Genomic DNA, 20,837 nt, shown 5'->3' with positions numbered 1-20,837 from the left:
ATGTTCTGGTGTTATAAGAGTCCTTTGCTATTGTAAAACTCCAAAACTTTTGTTAAAATGACAGTGACTCTGTTCTAAGTGGAAAACAGCCAATCAAATAAAGCTTCTACGCCTAATGAGTGGCTAACTGAAGTGAATCATTTCATGACAAGTTTTGGATTTTTGAGTGGTGGTTGGTGAGTTGCTTGATCGAAAAAAGAAAAAAAAACCCAAAAAACAATCATTAAAGCTATTATAATAAACTTGTAATTTAATTCACTCAGCACTGTAAAAGTATATTTGCAGCTTTTAAGCTAACATAGCAATTTTTTGTTACCGATTTGGGCAGAAGATCATCTTGAAATCATCCAGTTTCCAGGGTGATGAGGATGTACTGTAGGTTGGTGGGTGGGCAGCGGGTACCCAGGGTGACTTTCTGAGACTGTTTCTGCAGCCAGGTGTTGTACTCAGATCGGAAACAGAGATAACTCACATGATGAGTGGTTTAGTGTATGTGTGTGTGTGATTTATTGTGTGTTTGTCTTGTGAAAAAAAAAAGGAAAAAGGACCTTTACATCTGACCTTTCTATTGTAGCTGTTTGATATTAAATCACTGAATTGACTGATCAGATTCCCATTGTTTTATGCTTATTATCACAGGATTGATGGTGTTTTATGTTACACACATTTGCACATACTTGTCTGGAAACTGTCCAGTACAGCAGCTCTATTATGGTTATGGCTGGCTCACTGGATGGGTATTATGTGCTTTGACTGCTTTGATTGCTCACTGAGGGAAGGAAAAGACACAACTCCTTCACTTTTTCGGTGCAGATTCTTTCGCGCATGATGTGAAAATTCTTTAAATCTTTTGGTCCTGTGGGTGATTTATGATTTCTGTGGCATAGTAATGTGCTTTATTCCATTTGCGAATGGACTACAGGTCATTAATAATGCTTTCCAAGGAAATTCAAACAAAAATGTACCAATTTATGTCCTTTGATTTTATTGAAACAGTCATTTGCTGGAAAAACAAGAAAATGCAAATGTACAATGTTCTTGTGTGCTCATGTTTGTGCCTGTCTGTCTTTCTCTGTCACGCACACACAGGCAAACACACAGATGAGGAGGAGGTAGAGGTGTGGGAGGTAGAGATGGATGATGGCATTCAGACAGTTTAAAGAGGGGCAGTAATGAAATGCATGGTTTCAGAGAAGTTGGGAAGGAGACCTGAATTTTAAGCTTCAGTACAATATTGTGCGGAAGAAAAAAATCCCCATACCTCATTAAATACCACAGCAAGAAGAAAAAGAGTCCTAAGCACACAAAATAAGATCCTTCTTTTTATTAACAACTTACACACAGTGCTAGAGCTGAAAAAGTTACTGAATTCGTACCAGCACATTTGTTTGTCGAATCTCTTTTTTTATATCGTTTCTGTATTTTTGATACAGATGTGTGCGACAACGCAACAGTGCATAATATTACAAAAAGAAAGACATAAAACATAAAAAATAAAGATAAAAGAACTAGCATTGTTATCTCTCATATAAAATTGAACAAAATGAAAGTGGGACACACAGTTAATTATTAAAAGTCAATTAAGATGAAGTCGTTATTGACTGCAGAAATTCTAATGATTCTTTTTGTCATTCAAAACATGAAAACAGCAAATGACCAAAGGGAGGCACAGGCAGCAGTGCAGGGACAGAGAGAGAACAGCTTGTGTTGTAATTGTGTCATTCTGTCTGAAAGAGCCATCAGTCACAACTGACCACTGCTGGTTTCTGACCTTGTTCATCACAGATCACCACTTTGTGGCACCTCTGCACTCATAGTTAAGTATAACCTTGACACTAATTTTCCTTTGTCTACATTACCAAAATGCATCACATAATTTTGCACACTTGTGACCCTTTATGTGAAACAGCATGTGACTCCTTCCCACAGGCTTCATGTTGTTGGTGTTCAGTGAAAACCACATATTTCCAAATTGTCCTCTTTTCATGAAATAAGAGAAACCTCACAGACAGTTTTAAGCTTTGTGACAGTACATTTTTTCGGATAATTTATTGACTTTTTAGAGTGTCACGCTAGCCAAAGACGTACAGCACAAGTCAACTTGTAAAGGCACATTTAATTCCTCACTTTGAATCATCTTCATTGAGCATGAAAAAGAGCGACATGTCTCTCTGAAATTGTTTCATTGTTTCAAGAGTTTACAGGTGCCTGAAGAGGTGAAATTATCCAGCATTCCACAATAAAACACAACAATTTGAGAAAAGTCTGAAACTTATAAAAGTAAAATATAAACTAGATTACTAGCTTGGCACCGTTGTGTTGCAATACATTGTCTAACTAGCTCAAACAGACAAGATTAGATTTTGTTAAGTGCTGTGTGACTTTCAAATATCACATTTTTTGACAAATAACAGAAACAGACAGGAAACACAGGGGTGGTATGCAACAAAGGACTACAGGAGAGTCAAGTCTGGACATCACAGTTACTTTGATTATGCATTTTAATCCCAAGGCTGTGGGGACACATCTTGCTGCTGAACCTGTTGAAACATGATATACAGTTCATTCTGAAGGAGCACACAAGCCGCAAATTCATTGAGTCTCCTGGTCTAAGCCTCACAGACTGTCATTCTCTGGCAGACCAAACTTCCAGGGCAGATGGCGGTCAAAGATGCCCTCTGAACATCATGAAACCCACAGAAGTGGCACTAATGGAGGGCACGGTCTGGTGGCCTATTGTCTGAGCCAACTGTTATTCTAGCCTCAGGTGCTGAGACTTGGCTTGCTGTTGTACAGTAGCTGAGTCATTTAGCAATAGGTGATCATTTTAGAAATACAGGAGATCACTTTTGTATCATGACTTGTGTTTTGATTGTCCAGAATTTGTGTTAGGTGGTGATGTCGTTTTTAGGCAGATGTTGCATAAAAATGAAGAACATGCACAGTGCAGTAATAAAGTGTTCTGCTGTTTATTGTCATGTAGAAGGCTCATGTTGCCACTTGCTCATCAAAGATGACAGCTGAGTAGAAAATGACATGCAATTTCTGCATTGCTCTAAAATAGCTGTCCCTGGAAAATTGCTCTGGAAATAAGATGCTTACCTTGAGAGAGCTTAATTTTTCAGTGAATGAAGGAATGACATTGTAAGCACAAAGTGTTTGTTTGAGCTTGCATTTCCCAATTCCCACCTCTATTTTCTACTTTTGCTATGGGGCTCAGAAACTCAGAAAAATATATTCTCATTACCAAAACGTAGTAGTAAAGCAACCTTTTCTGCCGCTGCCATTTTAAAATTGAGCCGTACATTAAGTTGACATCCTAAATTTGTCTCTTGCTTTTTTTTTTTGACAGGCAGCTGGAATCAATGCTGATAAAAAATAAATAAATAAATTTCATCAGAATACTCAGACTCAGTGGTTTCGCCTCTTTAGCTGTCAGTATGTGATGAATATGCACAGCATGGGCCCTTGTCTGGCTGTGACAGCAGATATATGCCCATAATTAGACAGCAATGTGTATTCCACATACAAATATGGCAGGACTTCATTGTTAAAAAAAAAGAGCAAAGAATCTTTGTCTTGCAGCCAAAGAATGTTTGGCTTCTGCATGTTTCCCTGCAGATATACACTTGATTATCATGGATGTAATCATCCAGCTTACATGTGGAGAAATCTTTTAAAGTAACATTTTAATTGATCTAATTCATGCTAAGCTAAGCTTTGCTATAAACTAAGAAGCCTAGTTTTAGTTTAGCCTCCTGCCATGAAGAGGAAATGGTTTTTAAATCTCTATTGCCCTCCAGTGTTTGCTGGACTATATCACATCCTAACACTCAGACTCTATGTATGCCTTCATTTTCTGTCAGTATATAGCAAGGGGCCGCTGACTTTGCAGCTAATTTCATCATTTTGCTGTGTTTTGTGAATTCAGGGAGATCATAAAGTTGACTGTAAAACATGTGAGTTTTGGATTTCAGTTTGAAGTTTAGTCAGTTTACTCTTAAATTTGGAAATTTACCACTAGGATTTTTGTCTATGCTTCCATGTCATGTAAGCTGGGCTTGACACTTCATTCTTGACCTTTGAAACAGCCTCAACAGCCTCAACTTTTAAGTCAACGTGCACAAGAAGTACCTGCGGTGCTCATTTGGTTGACATTAAAGTGCTACTGGTGTTGACATTTCCTTTACCTTGTGTGGGAAGAGCTTTTTCTCACAGCAGACATTTTGACTTGGCACGGCAGGAGAAGCACAAGTGTTGCTAATACCATTTACGGTAGTTCTGCTTTCATCAAGGGCACCAGTGAAGACAGGACACTGAAACCGAAGCAGCTAAACGGAATCCAGCTGTCGTTAATTAGATTATTTACTCCTGTACTTTTCCTACTGTGACATGTCAGAATGTCTTCCATGGAGAAAGGCCTGATACTATAGATGTTCCATAGTGTCCTGGTATTACGCATGTTGGCTAATTTAATTTATTGCACACCTAAAGGGAATTCAACACTAATTAGTGTCATTAGTTTCACCTATGCTTTTCTTGCATTTATTAGGCGAAAATGTGTGCTGTGAGAAAAGGTCTATTAGCTCAACTAAAAATGTGACAATAAGGAGAAGCAGAGCAGATGCAGAATCTCACTCCAAGAGGAATCTTTGCTTTTGGTTTCAATATGATCCTCTGGAGGACATTTTTGGTAGGAGGCCATGTCTGCCATTATCCTTGCACACACACACACACACACACACACACACACACACGAAAGAAGTTCCAAGGAATGTCTTTCCAAGAGTCTGACTCCCTAGCAAGAACAAAACTTACAACACTATAAATAACCAGCATTAGATCCTGTTCAAGACTTCGCTGTTTGCTTCTCTTCGCTCACGATGAAGGCAAGTAGATTTTACGCTCAATAACAGGGAAATAACAAACACATTTTTTATCATTCTGCAAAACATTTGACTGCTGAAACTACTGATACCCCTTCTTCCCCCTTCTCTTCTCTTCTCTTTCTTCTCTTCTCTTCTCTTCTCTTCTGTTTTTTTCTCTTCTCTTTTTTCATGATCTCTTCTCTTTCCTTTTTTTCACTTTCTCTTCTCTTTTTTAATTTTCTCTTCTCTTCATTTTCTCCTGCCTTCCTTTCTTCTCTTGTTTTCCCTTCCTCTTTTCTTTTCTCCCCTTTCCTCTACCTTTTTTTCACTCCCCCAGAACATTACACAAGTGTTTTTAGCAGTCTTGCCATGGCTGTTATTCCTGTTCCTTCCCAAAGGGTAAAATCTGGTTTTGATTACTGTTTCAACATTGAAGCATATAATCTTATGAATGATTGTGCAACAATTATCTGGAATTTTTTTTATTTTCTTACTTGTTTTGCATTTAATTTCCAAGGTATTGTGTTCAGAGAGTTCATTGCCAGTGGGGTCCTTATGGCGACTGGTCACCGTGTGATGGCTGCACCAAATTACAGGTTTAGAGATGATACAGCACAAATTTTACCATTAAAAATGCTCAAGATTTATATATATATATATATATATATATATATTACAGACAAGAACTAGAGTCATGGCTGTCTACAGTCAGTTTGGAGGGAACCCCTGCAGTGGAGGACGGACTGAGACCAGGTCCTGTGAAACAACACAAGGCTGCCCTCTAGAGGATGGATGTGGAGACAGATTCCGCTGTCGGTCAGGTAAGAAATATATCTGCTCACCATACACTTCGTCCTACAGAATTAAAGAACAATCACTAGCTGTCTGTCTGTTGATCTTTAGGGATGTGTATTAGCCAGTCTCTGGTGTGCAACGGAGACCAGGACTGTGAAGAAGATGGACTCGATGAGCTCTGTGATGTTGAAAAATACATTGTATGTCCAAAATCAGTTCCCCCACCTAACATCGAACTCCTAGGACTTGGGTAAGTAAAAAAAAACTGCCCTAGACCTCCTGGTGTTTGTGCACCATATGCTTACCAGTGGAATATGTTTATCTGCCTCTGTAGGTTTGATGTGGTGTCAGGGAAGACAAGAGCCAGTGTCATCAACACAAAGAGCTTCGGGGGCCAGTGTCGCACCATCTATAGTGGTGTCCACAATACTGTCTACAGACTGCCCCAAAGCACTATCCAGTACAGCTTTATGGTTGGTCATTCTGGAAACAGCTAGCTATGTTTAACACTGAAGCGTCTTTTGGTCACTTGATAGTGTAAAGGTAGCTTGTGGAGTTTAATTATTGTTATTATAATTTCTCAACATTTATCATAATTTTTATGGTCTGTAAACACGCAAGTGTTTTTCAATCTCTGTAATTGTTCCATAAACAACTAATTTGAAAATTTTCTGATGCCTGCTGCCTCTATGGTTAAGGTCTTAACGTAACTGACTAGTTAAGATCAAGGGAAGATTGTGAGAATGGTTGAAATCTTGCCACCATGACAATAGAAACAAAGACAGGACTTGGCTCTGCTGTTGAAGTCATGTGACTTCTTGACCCAAACAACCACGATGGACGTTGCATGTGGTCTTAACATGATCTACATACAATCTCCAGTGTGGTCTGGTGAATCTGATAACCTTCTGATCATAATGCATTCAGCATCCATTTACACCTTGACAATCCTGTTGTATGTTCTTGTGAATGCTGGAAAACTAGTCATCAAAACAATACTCCACAGCACCACTACTGGTCAAAATCTCCACGAGATACCTTTAAAGAAATCTCCTTTTTGTGCAACATTCATTTCATCTTAATAATTTGTTGATTTAAACCTCCTTTGACGGTTAAATCTGGGCTGTTATCAGGTTAAGGCTCAGAATGACTTCAGTGACCAGATGTTCTCCAGTAAATGGCACTATGCAAAGGACATTGTCAAGAGACAGAAAGTGACTGGGACCACGACAGGATATCGAAACTATGACTTTCACTTGTCAGATGACTGGAGTCGGGTGAGTAAGAACCTGCTATTCTGTTGTTGTGTTTTTTACAGCAACTCACGGTAACAATGTATCTCATTTAAAAAAACTGTAAAATGAAATTTACTGATTATTTTTACTCCTTCCAGAGCAACAGGCTTTTGGTTTTAAAGAATGACATAGAGGTAGCTCAGTTCCAGAGCAACGCTCCTCAGTATCTCCCAATCTCTGAGGAGTTCTGGAAGGCTCTGGCCAAACTCCCATCAGTCTACGACTATGCTGCTTACAGGAAGGTTTTGGAAAGGTTTGGAACACACTACCTGTCTGAAGGAAACCTCGGAGGCTCCTTCAAAGCCGTCGCCAGTATCAGTGAAGAAAGTCAAAGACACATGTGTGAGGATTCATTAACTGTCAGCAAATTCAAGGCAGGCCAGAATGGAAGAATACTAAATCGACAGGCAGATGAGAGATTCAGCTTGTCATGTTGTTGAGAAAAACCTAATATCTATCATTGAACATACAGAGAACATTAACACACATTCCTGGTGATTTACATACAGTATATCTTCTAATGATGACCTTCTGTGTTTGTCACTTTATTACTGGTATGTACTATTTTGAAAATTTGATTGAAAGGACATTGACATTTTGAAAATTATTTTTAAATTGTTTTAAAGTGTGAAATAACATAGTTTCAGCACAGTCACATGCAGTTTTGCATCCAGTTTTGGTTTTAGTAGATCTATCAGCAAAAATTTAAATGTCAAGTTGATGACATTGCCCCTCCATTCATAAAACATTGTCAGTCTTGCTTAATTTCTGACACTGACTTTGGTTTGTCTTTTTTTCTGTTACTTTCCATTGATTTCAAGTCAGCGAAAGCTCTCAATATAGTGAATGTGAAAGGACTCAACGCTGGATTCTTTTTTTCCCCATCACTCACGTGGACTGCAGGGGTGGTCACAGTGGACGGCATTCAAATGGTGGTACAGTTTTGATATTAGCTCTGCACACATACCCGAGCCTATTAAAGCACTTGAAATTTCTAAATCTTTCTGTCATGCATCATCTCTGCAAACCTTTTTAAAATAGAACCGACAACTTATAGAACCAAGAATCATCTGGCAAGGATGGATGTGAGCGGAGGAGGCACTCAACACATTGCAGCGTTGAAGACTATGCAGCTTGATAATCCAAACAATAACTGGGAAATGTACTCTAACTGGGCGGACTCTGTGAGATCATTTCCTCAGGTCACAAAACAAAAGGTGAAGGAAAGTAAAGTAAAAAGTCATTTAACTTTAAAGCCTGAGCATACTCTCTATATGCAGTTTGGTGTGTCATCTTATCAAATAATACAACCTTCAGTGTGACCTCCTAAACTAACTCTTGTTTCGGCAGCTACGGCCGCTGTCAGAGCTGGTGAAGGAGGTTCAGTGTGCCGGGGTGAAGAAGCTCTACCTTCGCAGGGCTATAGAGCAGTACCTTTCAGAGAGTGACCCCTGCCACTGCCAGCCCTGCTGGAACAATGGCATGGCTTTCATGGATGGAAATGAATGCAAGTGCATCTGTAAACCTGGCACATCAGGACTGGCCTGTGAGCATGGAACTGAAGCGGAGGGTCAACAGGGTATGTGTTACATTTCAGAAACTTTAACTTAAGTTTCCTTAAGTTAGAGTGGTGGGTGCATGCTCTAATGGTGGTGATTCAATTCCCGAGTGACCCTGTCTGTCTTTCGTTCTCATTAAGGAGTGATCCACGGTAGCTGGGCCTGCTGGTCTACCTGGTCATCGTGCTCTGGGAATCGAAGGTCGAGACATCGTTACTGTTCTAATCCTGCTCCTCAGAACGGGGGACAACACTGCATCGGAGAAACCACTGAGACTTCTGACTGTGAAGACCAAGATCTGCAACACTTAAAGTCTGAGAGTGTTTTATTTTTTTCATGAGTTTTGTAACATTTTTGTAACAGCCACTACCGGTCATCGCTTAGAATTTTCAGTAAGGGCAAGTTTTACAGTGATGATGTTGTACAGCACCCTATTTTTAACTCTTTTATCTACAGAACCATGGAGCCTCAGTGTTTTGACCTTGCTCTCCCAGCAAGTCAGAAGTGTGGCACCCCGCCTGCTCTAATCAATGGCTACGTCCTGGTAGAGCCATGTTTACTGTACAGTTTGGAACAAATTATTGCAAGCATTTAATATGTTTATAATCACACTAATTACAGCTGTTTCCAGTGTCAGGCCAATATTATGCTGAAGGTCACAGTACAGTGTTACTCCTCCTCATGCAATTTGTCTTTACATCAACAAACCTAATTTACCAAAGAATACACACCCAGATTTGAAACAGAGAAATTATGTAACTTGGTAAATCTAAATCTAATACCTAATACCTCTACAGCCCATCTGAGACCCAATATAGAGAAACCATTACATTTTTGTTTATTTGTTCCATAGATGATCAATATTAACATTAAGCTATTAGATTCAATTTTACTTGAGTCTCCCCTAGACAAAGGTCTGTTCCTTTTTGACAGGACTCTGTTCTAAGCTCAGAACTGACAAATTGAGCCTAATCACCTTTTTGTCACCACATGTTCCACAGGACCCGAAGGACATTTACCTCGTGGGTAGTAAGGTTGAGTACAGCTGCACTGATGGCTTCTATCTTATCGGTGCAACCATGATAGAATGCACTCCTAGTTTAACCTGGTCCAGCAGGCCTGGGCTGTGCACAGGTGAGAACATATAAACAAGGTTTAACATTTAGATCACAGTGAATTACAGTGTTGCTATGAAGTTCTAATTTTTCTTCCAGTTGCAGCATGCAAGCTTCAGTCCCTTGCTGAAGATGTCATAGCATCTCCATTACAACAGGCCTATGGCATAGGGGAGGAAGTCACCTTGTCCTGTCCAGCTGATAGAAAGCTACTAGGAGAAGCTACGATTATATGTGACCCAAGTCTGAATTTTTCACCAGATCCAGCTGACATCAAATGCGTCCCAGGTCAATTTTACTTCAAGGTTCATATAAATAGTCTAAAGGATGACATGAAAATGCCAGTAAACAAAATGTGACTACAGCATATTTAATACTACTTTTCATGTATTCTAATCCTTTACTGTTCCATATACTATACTATATACTTATATACTATATACTTATACATACATTATATACATATATATACTTATATACATATGGAACAGTAAAGTATTTGCATGCATATTAGTCTGCTAATAATGTGGAGGAATGATTTCTATGTATCTAACAGCCATTGCGCCACAACAAATCTCTCCCTTGGTGCAATGTGAACCATGGCAGAAGTCTTCCAGAGGAAAATGTGTTTGCAAAATGCCTTATGAGTGCGGGTATGTTTATTCCGGTTATCATCTACTTGGTCATATTACTTTTCTTTTTACTATGTAATTAATTTGACAGATTTTCTTGTTCTTGTGATTACTGTGTTTGTTTGAGAGTTTTTTGTTTTTTTTTGTCACCAGTTCATCTTTGGAGGCGTGTGCCACTACTGCTGTGAGCAGAAAATCAGTCCTCCTGAATGTGTGCAAAATGCATGCACTGAAGTGTATGGGGAAGAGCCACATGATAGCAGAGGACAGCACCTGCAAGTGGCCAGAGCGCAACACAACAGGCTGCACCAACTGTCACATGTGGGAGACCTGTGACGGTAGGGACGCCTGAGGTTGCAACACATCAACACACAATATTTGTAGTTTGTCTTCATCTCATTTGTATCCACGCTATTCTTTCAGACCAAACCAATGAGTGTCGCTGTAGGGACTCTGCAGACTGCTTGAACCCAGGATTAAATGTGTGTGTTCATGTTGGGGAGGATGAGACTGCAGCAAATCAGACCATGAGCGAGTGTGAAGCAGGACTACAGCGATGCAAAGGAGAAAAGGTGTCAGTTGTCAGTATTCTGCCTTGTGCTGCCTGAAGGTGCAGGATGAAGAATTGACCCTATGACCTTCATTCTCCAGCTTTCTTCACACATTAATCCTCAGTATCACTTTCCCTGTGATCTAGCAGCAAATTCGTTTTGTATCAAGTCTCACTGTTTGACATCATAATAAAAGTGATCTTTAATGAATAGCAAAACACCAGCCATGTTGAATTATTTTCATTATTTTACTGTTTTTGATCTGTAATATTGAGACGAGATAGACCCACAAAACGTAATTAAAAGTAGATGTGATTACTGGTATTCACAGACACAGCATGTGCAGATTTATCTTTCCTTATCTTCATTTCTTAATATATTACATATGAAACACACTGCGCAAAGTAGGTTGGGGTTTTGAAAAAATAAAAAAAAGCTTTCTAAATGCTCCTCGAGATAACATTTAAAAATCTGTGTTCTGGACCGATATGAGCTATTTCAAAAGATGCCCTGTGCTTTCTAAACCAGACAGCGCTCAGACTGCCAAGCAAACCCCTGCTGACAGTCTATTCCTGCCTCTGGCTCGCCGCCCTCTCACGGTGTAAGTGCATGTGCCTGTGAAACTGTGTGAAGACACTGCCTACCTAATGTCTCCTCATCACACCAAAATTCTTATTGTGGCCAAACGCGGTCCCTCAGTTACACCATGTTGTACATAGCGATTGGTGGGTGAGGTGTGGAGAGCTAGCACACACGCTCAGGCTCTTACAGTGAAGCAGTGGTGCACACTAATTCTCATACAGATGTTTTTCAAGGAAGAGAAAAAAATAATCAGGCATGCACAGACAGGCTACCACATGAGTTCCTCATTAATTCCAAGGTACCTAAAAATAAATATACAGATGGGTGACAAAATGAGGTGGAAAAAAACAACTTCAGTAAAGTGTGGGGCCACCATAAACAGCTTCAGTGCACTTTGGCGTAGACTATTCAGTCTCTAGAACTCTAGAGTACTAGAGAGTACTAGTACTAGTGAGTTGAACACCGTTCTTTCAAGAGATATTTCCCCATTTGCTATATAGATTATAGTGGTGAAGAGGTACTCAAAGCATTCAGTTACCTCTTGTGACAATTTGTCTCTACACTCCTTTAGTCTTGTTTAATTTTTAATTTGATCTGCAAAGCTTTTTTGTTAGTTGAAGAAGGATGGTGAATCGACAAAGGGTCCCACACTCGATTTCTATTGTAAGCTGCCACTGGCATTTCTCTTAACTCCTGTATTTGACTTTTTTGAACAGGTTTTTGGGTGGTTTACTTAGATTAAGAAGTACGTAATTAAGGGATCTTTAATCATTTAATTACACTTAATTGTCAAATCTATAGGTTTCCACTGGACATCTATATATACTGGATCTATATTTTGAACATTTTACGACACTTTAAAATAGTTGTTCTGGTGTGTGGAGGACTTCACAGTATCCCTGCATGCATTGGGTGTCACCAGTTTGTTAACACATCTGTGCTTACATTCACACCTTTGATATAACCGAGCCTGTATGTATAGATTATACTAAGTGAATGGTACACACACAGTTTTTGGGTTGATAAGAATTGATGTAAGAAAACATGCACACCTCTGAGCACACAGAGGAAACTTAAAAATAACAAATGATTCTTCATTCCAGGCATAAAAGTAAGTGACCAGCTGGACCGTGTCCAAGGCCTGGTGGTAATCTTTGTGTTTAATCTGTGTGTTTGCCTTTCACTCTATTTCTCCAACCTTCTGTAAGTATAAACAAGAGCTGCTTGTTTTAGACTTAATAGAAGATTATCTGGCGTTACTCTCCTTCCCCTCTCTCTGTCTCCATCAATCTTTGTCCTCCTCTAACCCTCCCAGACAGAAATTCCACGGAAAACCTGAAAAAAAGACAACATAGCGTACAGTAAATGTTGGGATGCTTATTCACAAAATATGAAATAATAAATACATATTTAACTGTTATCTTAAGAGCAAACATTTCATTGAATGATTTCAGATTGACTCGAGTCAGAGAAGTTTATCTTTTGTCATAGTTTGTCTCCACCCAGTGGATAATTCAGAGGACTACATGCAAGAAAATTACAGAGACTAGTTGATTAGTTTCAATAACAAAAGTTTTATTAACAATGTAAAATGACCTATATCAGCTTTGACTACTGTACCTTCACCGTGCCCTAAACACTGATCACTATCATTATGAAGCAAGACCCATGCTGCCTGCCCTCTGTCTACACAGAGAGAGACACTCCCTTCTCATACCGACCAACACATTCTTTACTAACAAACTTCAACTTTGAAAATAATTCATAGAGCATTGCGTAAAGAGTATGTGTATATACAAGTCTAATGTTTCAATTTATGGATAGATACTGTGTGCAAAGAAGTTTTCTTTTTGAGTACTGTATCGTATATTCCATTTTGAAGCTGGAAAGTTAAAATTGGGTACAGGTTCTTGGTTTATGGAAGACTAAATTAAGTACATTAAGAAGAAAAAACAGCATTAAACAGAAAACAGACTGTAATACACAACAAACTTATTCTGCACAAACCTGTCATCGGAGCTTAGACAGACAAATGTATAACTTCGCCTTTGCAAGGGCTATCCTCTGACACTCGGATGGCGACTATCCAAAAGTTATCACGTTATTTCTGACAAAAACAGACAATTATATTCCCTTTTTTTTTAAAACATGAATCCTCATTTCATTCACTCAGGTTCATGGAAGTAATTAAACATTGACATTATTTCAAACAACCTCTCATTCTGTTTTACATTGACAAGCAGATATCCCACTTACTTTACCAAAAAAGGGAAAATTTGTTGCAAAATATCTTAAAATATATGTTCATGACTTTTGTTTTCATTACATTGCAGTTACAATTCTTATTTGTATTACAAAATAAAATTATAAAATGGCCAGCCGTTAACAAAAAAAAGAGAAAGAGACAATTTATTTGAAAATGGCAGTAATAGATTGGTGGGAGACACAAGTGGTGAGGGACAGTGGGTAATGGTGTCTTTGTTGCCGCCTCCTACCCACGAAGGCGAGGCCCTTAGCTGGTGACCAGGCAACAGAGCCCAAAGAACCGCCTCTTCCTCTGTCGGACCAGCGGGTAGGGAGTCAGGTTCAGCAAACTGCTGTCATCTGGGCACAAGAACACACACAGATCACTGCCAGGTCAGACAGTTTTGCTAGCCTGAGCTATAACACTGTTTTGTTCCAAGCCACAATCACTCTTAATCCCATTGGATCTTCCATACTTTTTGACTATCAAATGCCACTGCTCCATGGGGATGAGTTGTGTGGAGGTGTGAGGTGAAGAGGGTGAATGTAAAGAGCATGTCTGAATTTTATCTTACCTTGGTTCTTCAGTGGTAAAGGCATTGTCTCCCTGAGTTTACTAAGAAGGTTCTTCATCTCCCTCATATCCCTGCAAAAACACATAAAAGGGCTTGCATGAAGTTTTCATATGCACACAGATGGACACATATTGGAAGGACACAATATTGCCTTGGCCTATTTTTGTAGCTCTATAAAAAAGTGTATCTTTAAATATACTGGATTTTGCATATCAAATTGCATTACCGACTATTTTAAGAAGCTAATATAACACTGATAAGGCACAGCTCAATCTGTGACTGCTAGATACCATTTTTCAGGTAGTTCACAGTGCTACTGGTGCAACATTGCAAATAAAAGCTATTTAATTTTCATATTTTATATTATATATTTATATTTATTATTATTATTATTTTTTTTTAATTTTACTTGAATGCACATACTGTTGTGCAATTATATTTTCATAAAACAAATCTTTAAAAAAAAACTGTAGATGACTATTACTTTATTGTTGAGGCTGAAAGAAGATTAATGTTAATTAAGATTTAATGTGTTATGCAGTAACATTTTGTTTTAATTCCATGATATCTTAAAGGAATCAGTAACTATTAATAATGTAATAAACAGCAGAACAGGTGTTATATGCAAAACCTTAAATCCTGTGATGTTTTACGGTAATATGAAAAATACTAAAAAAAATAATTTATTTACTACACATTTGCTTTGATGCGCATGGATGAATGTGTACAATTGTTGTTCACACCGTAATAAACACACACAAACATACACTGAAGGATGTTGGACTACCCACTTTTCTATGTTTTCTATGTCAGTGGCGACGAGCCAGCAGAGCTGAGGGCAGTCAGTGTGGGAGGAAGAGGTGTCCTCCAGGATGGGGATGTCTGAGCTCTCCTCGGTCTTAGTGTCGACCCCAGCAGGACCACAGGAATCTTTACCTAAAGCACAGAGAGAGCAGCTATACTTAAATACGTTTCATCACAACTCACATTAAAATATAAAGAAAAAGAAGGGCCAAAACAGCAAGAAAGAGCTCAAATTATACTTTATTAATAGGAAGCGGTCAAAATAATAACTACATTGATGCATATGCACAGTCTATAGTTAAGTTCATTAAAAAAATTATTCATGTATTAACCTTTCCTGTGGAGCTGCAGGGAACCCAGCAAGCAGACAGATTTGAGCATCTCTGTGATGTACATCTCCAGACAGCACTGCAGCTGGATGAAGAGCCTACAGATCTCAGGGTGGATCTCCCCATCCTCTGGCCTGAAATGGCGCAAAAGCAGGAGCAACTCTGACACAATATCCAAATTCATACACATGAATTAAAATTATAGCTCTGTTTTGTCTAAAAAAAAAAAAAAAAAAAAGTTAAGAGATTTTGTTACCTGTGAAAGTGCAGAGTAGATAGATTTATCAGACATTAGTAAATTAAAACCATCAGATGAGGGACATGCTGTGCTTTTTTTGCCCATCTGAGTATATGTAAATAAAACATAGTAAGGAAGTCCGACATAAAACCCCCCTCTGAGCATTTTCAAATTTACACAGACCTGATCACTAGCTTTTATGAGACACTGTGGTAGCTTCACAACCATATAAATCTAGTGTTCAAGGGGAAACTACAGCAGGTGATATTCAGCGGGTGTGATATCACATGGGAAAGTGACAGCGATGAAAGGCGTGAAACTTCCACCTGGTGCAAATATTTCTCGCACAGATCACGCTGTTGCGTTCCCGTCTTCCAGCAGAAAGCTTCTCCTTCCCATGCTTGTTTTGTCACACTGCTGCCTTCTGCAGAGCTGCTGCTAAAGCGCAGCTGTCATCAATGCTATCCTGCTTATCGCCTTTCCTCTAGCACATCGGAGAGGCCCCGCATCACTCAAGCCATTCAGACACACTGGCTTTATTTAATTAAAGTGGAATAACCTGTGCTGTCTAATTCAAGCTCTGTCTCTCTTGTAGTGAAGACAAACATTGAAATGGCCTGGAGAGCTTTTAGAGAAGGAGGTTTAGAGGATGTGCTGGTGATGATTATGACAATGATGTTGATGCTGTTATCAGTGGGAACTTAGAGTTCTCTCTAAAGTGGCTGCACGGTCTCTATTTCTATAGCAGCAGCAGCAGGAAATTCAAGAGCTGGATGGTGCTTGTAACTGTATAAATGCTGCATAATTATGAGCTACATTTTGGAAAAAGAATCGTGCAGAGTGTAAAGACTCTTATAAGGATTTGTTCATGTTGTATGATTCATGCCATCACGTCACAGGAACCTAGCTAACCCTATGAGTGTGTCACGCATGTGTGGTTCAAAGCCTCCATACATTAAATGGGTTGATTTTGTCATGCATGTAAACAGCCAGTAAAGGATATGCATTCCTAAATCACCGTAAGATATAGGAAGTGGATTAATTGTTGAGCCAAGAAAAAGGCTACAGAGCAAAGGACGCGACATATTTTAAACTCATCCCTACAAAGAAAATATGGCAGACTGATATGTAATGGGAGAGTGTTCAATGGTTTCACAGGACTCCAACCAACGCTGTAGCTGGTGTAAACCTGATGCTGTTATTGTTAAACCAGTGCCCTCTCTTTGGCAACCAGATAGCACTACATCCTTCAAATATCTCTCACCGCTGGCTTCAGTCTGTCCAATTGTTATTTAAGTAAGTGTAAGGGTGCCAAGTCAGCTGGCATCTCAGCCACACTGAGGACCTTCAAATCCCAAGCCTCACTTTGCCCTTCTACAACTGGCACCAGTGTGGAGTAGATGTTGGGTTTGATGGAGGTTGCAGGCAAAGTCAACAGACATGTCAGGCTTCTATCATTGCTTTTCCTCCCTAAATCTTCAATCAAAACTTCTATCCTAAACATCGAATCCTAGTAGCCAGTCGTTAGACACAGAGGGCCATCACTGGCAGTCAAACTACATAGACAAATTTGCAGGACTATCAGATCCTTTGTTTTACTTAGTTTCACTTAGTCAGACTCACTGAGGTATATATTTGTTCCCCACCAGACCGTTTTTTCAGAACCGATGAAGCTGCTTGGATCAGCAGGGAAAATTTCTTCAAGTCAAATCAAGTCCAGACGCCTTGTTTTAACTCTTCGATCGAATCCTGGTGTGATTATGGGGCTGTTCTTCAGGAGCCGGGCGAGGCCCCTTGATTTCCCAGTGAAGGGAAATCTTAATGCTTCAGCACACCAAAACATTTTGGACAACTCTTCCAACTTTGTGGCAACAGTTTGGGGAAGGTCCTTTTCTATTCCAGTATGACTGTGCCCCAGTGCGCAAGCAAAGTCCGTAAAGACATAGTTGGACGAGTTTGGTGTGAAAGAACTCGACAGGCCCGCACAGCAAAGGGTGATACAACCTCATATGAAATCGTTTTGCAGTTGAAGCTTCATTATCATTTGTTTTGCAAGGATTCAGAGTCAAATAAATATTCTGGACTACGCATACTAGTATCTAAATGTTCAAATGAACATAACAAAGACAAACCCCACAATGCACATACACACACAAGGCCACTCTCACAATACATTAAACAGAAATGCAAAAGTCATTGGCTCCACATTATTCACACTGTTATCTCAGATATTAATCCTGGGAAGTATTCCACTTCCTGCATTAACGTTTTAGGCCCAAGCTAATAGGAAGTGGTCAGTTACAGCCCATTGTTGTGATTGCTTCCTGGTAAAGCTGTCCTGCTAGCAATTAGAGGCATCTGTGATTTTTAAAAGCTGATCTCAAGTCCTGCTTACCCAAACTCTTTCCCCCACTTCAAGCTCACTGGATTCGTGCTAATGCAGCAGAGATTTGGATGATTTCTTTGAAGTGTAGAGGAGCGGGCTTAAGTATACATGTGCCTAAAATTGGGGATACTTATGCAAATTAGAGATAAAATTAGATACTTTACAACTTTAGGCGCAGCAGTGTTGCAGAGCGCCCCATTTGGTGGTGTTCACACTTTCAGAGCTGCGGAGAGCCCTTGGAGAGGCGCTGATTTTCAGCACCATGGACAGAGTCTGTGCCAACTCACCCCGATATCAACGAGAGACTGTGGTGCGCCGCTCTCGCCATTTCGCAGCCTTTAGTTCGGGTCTTCAGCATTTCGGCCCGCAAAGAGGGACAGTCGACAGTGATTTCGCCAATGGAGATGACCAGTTCACGGTACAGAGCCACAAGAGTATTGAATTCTTGGACGATCTGCATTACAATGAAATGACACAAAAATAAGTGATTGCCCAAATGACCCATAAAGCTCGATACAAACAGTCCAAACTTGTTCTGCTCATTGCAGTAGAATAGCTTTTATCCCAGGCTTGCATATTGACTTGTCAACATGAAAACGTGTCAACCATGAAGGAAACGCTGAGCAGCACTATGTACAGCCAGATTTTTCCTTTATATATTTATATATACATGTATACATTAATCTCCCAGTACAGGCGCACGATTGTAGGCTTCAACCGGAGCAATATTAAAAAAAATGCAACTCTGCACATATGAGGTCACAAAAGCCCATTGATCTCTGAGAGAAACATGGGATTAAGCAAAAAGTGAAGCGTTGCCATTTAACAGTCCTCAAAGTCACAGCGTATGATGAAAAATAGATTTTTTTTTTCAGTTGATGGGGTCCCGTTATGATAAGTTTAGTCGTTTGCTTAAGATTGGAGAAGAAACATTTCGTGGATTTTGTGCAACTCCTGCAAAGCATCCTGTTTGGGCTCCTGTACACGAGCAGCGGCTCCATGACGTTCACTGATGTATGAAAGGGTGAAGCCGTCTGTACACGCGATCATTGCTGCCAGCATCTGTCAAAACACAGGACTTATGTGCCACGATCATCAACACTTCCGCAGAGAATCCTGTAATTCAGGCTATTCTCATATCAGCTCCAAATCACAAACAGCTTTCCACTCTCCAAATGCAAATCACACAGTCAATCTGCACACCGAGATGATCTGTTTGGCTTCATTGCCGACAAAGCAATGCAAATGCATATATCTATTTTTAGGCTCCCAGACCGGGTTACAGTCTTTTTATGCAGCTATTAACAGCTGTCGCCTGTGCATCCTGCATGCACGGGATAGTCGACCGTCCTACAACAAAGAAAGCTTGGGATAATAACATTGCACTGCTTATCCGAGGCACCATGCAGACATTGACGTGTCGCAAAACCTACCATTCTGCAGTCGGCCACGGCGCGCTGGGCTTTGCGGGTACTTTCGGTGCTCTCCCTCCTCTGTGGGTCTCGGTAAGGAGGTTTGCCGATCTGGAAGATGTTCCCGGCGGATCTGGGGCGGTTTTTGCGCCCGTTCGATGCAGAACTCATGCATACACATCCACTAAGAAAACAGCCCTAATACAGAACGGTTTTGTCTTATTTTCCACCAGAACTCCACCGCTTTCTCACTTCCTGCCTCACCACCCTGCACCTACTGTTCACCTTATTCTCTCCTCCGTTTACGCTCAATTCACCTTCGCCAACTACTGGCTGGGATGAAACTCGATTATCCCTATTGCTCTGTCTATCTCTCTCACGTTCCTCCTCTCTAGTGTGGGAGACGGAGCAAATATTTTCCCAGACGAGCCTCAGAGCGCAGGAAAAGTACCGGATGAGCGCCTGCGACTCCTCTCCGCATTGCCTCGACTGCGACGGGGCGCAAGTCACCTTCACTCCAGCAGCACACGGTGAAAGACAGCGAAGACTTCACACCCAAACCCGGAGCCCAGCTAGCTGAGGTGTCTTCTCTGACGCACCGATGTGGGAAGGGGACGATCGCATTCACGGATATTCTCCAAATGCAACCATTTTTTATGATTGCGCGTTTCCATTAAGCACCAATAAGACGGACGATAACGAGCTTTTCTTCGCTGTGCAACCTCCTTATAGAGACGCAATAACGGTGCCAATGTCCTCGCAGACAATTTTCGCAGAGCACGAGCGACACGTCAAGCCCCCGTGCAGGAGGAAATCTGAACGTTCAAGAAAACTTAATTCCTGGTATGGCGGTGTCAGTGCGGCTGCCAGCGTCTGTTTCTTCAAGTGTTTCCAGTTGGTCGGGCGGGCCTATCTCTAACCTTGGAGAGGCAGTAGAAGACGAGCAGTTGCTAGAGGCCTGACGTGGCTCTGGGGCTGGCAACACTGCGCACCCAAAGGACGGGAATACTAATAGGGCCCATCAATTCAGACCTTCCTCTCCGAGCTGTGTATGAGCTCCTAAATGTGTAAAATTCAGGCTATGGCCACTTTGCCTCCAGCGTACAACAAAATTAATTCAGTATTCCAGTATTAAATTTGAGCACTGAATACTACAGTTTACAGTGACCCGGTATCCGCTAAGTCATATTTATAATATCTATATGCAGATTCATTTGATTGGGACTTCACAGCAACCTAATTATGTTTAAGGTTGTTTATAGTAGCACCCATATTTGCAGACCTTTGGAAAAGCTGTGTCAGCATGATTGATGCTTCCAGAACTTATGCTGCTTGGTGGCTTATATTAACTGTTTTTACTTATAATGATAATCTCATGTCTATCCTGCATGGACAAGTCCATTCATATAAAATCACCACACAACACACAACACCTTCACTGTCACCCAGGTT

General features: G+C 40.3%; 2 protein-coding genes across 2 annotated transcripts; one reads left to right on the top strand and one right to left on the bottom strand.

Moving 5' to 3' along the window:
* The first annotated feature begins 4,746 nt into the window (after window positions 1-4,746).
* c7a (complement component 7a) lies at window positions 4,747-11,033 on the top strand. Its single transcript, XM_046387722.1, has 18 exons — window positions 4,747-4,889; window positions 5,206-5,267; window positions 5,386-5,464; window positions 5,548-5,689; window positions 5,772-5,913; window positions 5,998-6,136; window positions 6,797-6,940; window positions 7,057-7,300; window positions 7,780-7,890; window positions 8,000-8,175; window positions 8,309-8,537; window positions 8,658-8,829; window positions 8,974-9,061; window positions 9,519-9,651; window positions 9,732-9,920; window positions 10,189-10,285; window positions 10,418-10,602; window positions 10,688-11,033. The coding sequence occupies exons 1-18, from the start codon at window positions 4,884-4,886 to the stop codon at window positions 10,870-10,872; spliced, it is 2,523 nt and encodes an 840-aa protein (XP_046243678.1). The 5' UTR covers window positions 4,747-4,883; the 3' UTR covers window positions 10,873-11,033.
* Window positions 11,034-12,962: 1,929 nt separating this feature from the next.
* rgs7bpa (regulator of G protein signaling 7 binding protein a) lies at window positions 12,963-20,433 on the bottom strand. The gene is made up of 6 exons (XM_046387721.1): window positions 19,407-20,433; window positions 18,261-18,427; window positions 15,353-15,483; window positions 15,008-15,152; window positions 14,217-14,287; window positions 12,963-14,001 (listed from the first exon to the last, which is right to left on the bottom strand). Exons 1-6 carry the CDS (start codon window positions 19,554-19,556, stop codon window positions 13,910-13,912), a joined length of 756 nt encoding a protein of 251 aa, XP_046243677.1. The 5' UTR covers window positions 19,557-20,433; the 3' UTR covers window positions 12,963-13,909.
* Window positions 20,434-20,837: the final 404 nt, after the last annotated feature.

This window comes from Scatophagus argus, chromosome 4 (genome assembly GCF_020382885.2).
Source record: "Scatophagus argus isolate fScaArg1 chromosome 4, fScaArg1.pri, whole genome shotgun sequence".
In the NCBI taxonomy this organism is placed as follows: Eukaryota; Metazoa; Chordata; class Actinopteri; family Scatophagidae; genus Scatophagus; species Scatophagus argus.
The sequence above is the reverse complement of the archived record's forward strand: the minus strand, read 5'-3'. Positions and strand labels throughout refer to the sequence as shown.

Bases quoted from the DNA above. Each gene is read 5' to 3' on its own strand.
- c7a (XM_046387722.1), top strand. The intron at 7,301-7,779 runs GTGAGGATTCAT...ATTGATTTCAAG, and splicing joins AGAAAGTCAAAGACACATGT to TCAGCGAAAGCTCTCAATAT. The intron at 8,538-8,657 runs GTATGTGTTACA...GTTCTCATTAAG, and splicing joins TGAAGCGGAGGGTCAACAGG to GAGTGATCCACGGTAGCTGG.
- rgs7bpa (XM_046387721.1), bottom strand. From the start codon at position 19,556: ATGAGTTCTGCATCGAACGGGCGCAAAAACCGCCCCAGATCCGCCGGG. The intron at 15,153-15,352 runs GTTAATACATGA...TCTGTGCTTTAG, and splicing joins CCTGCAGCTCCACAGGAAAG to GTAAAGATTCCTGTGGTCCT. The intron at 14,288-15,007 runs GTGGGTAGTCCA...GTGTTTTTGCAG, and splicing joins GACATAGAAAACATAGAAAA to GGATATGAGGGAGATGAAGA.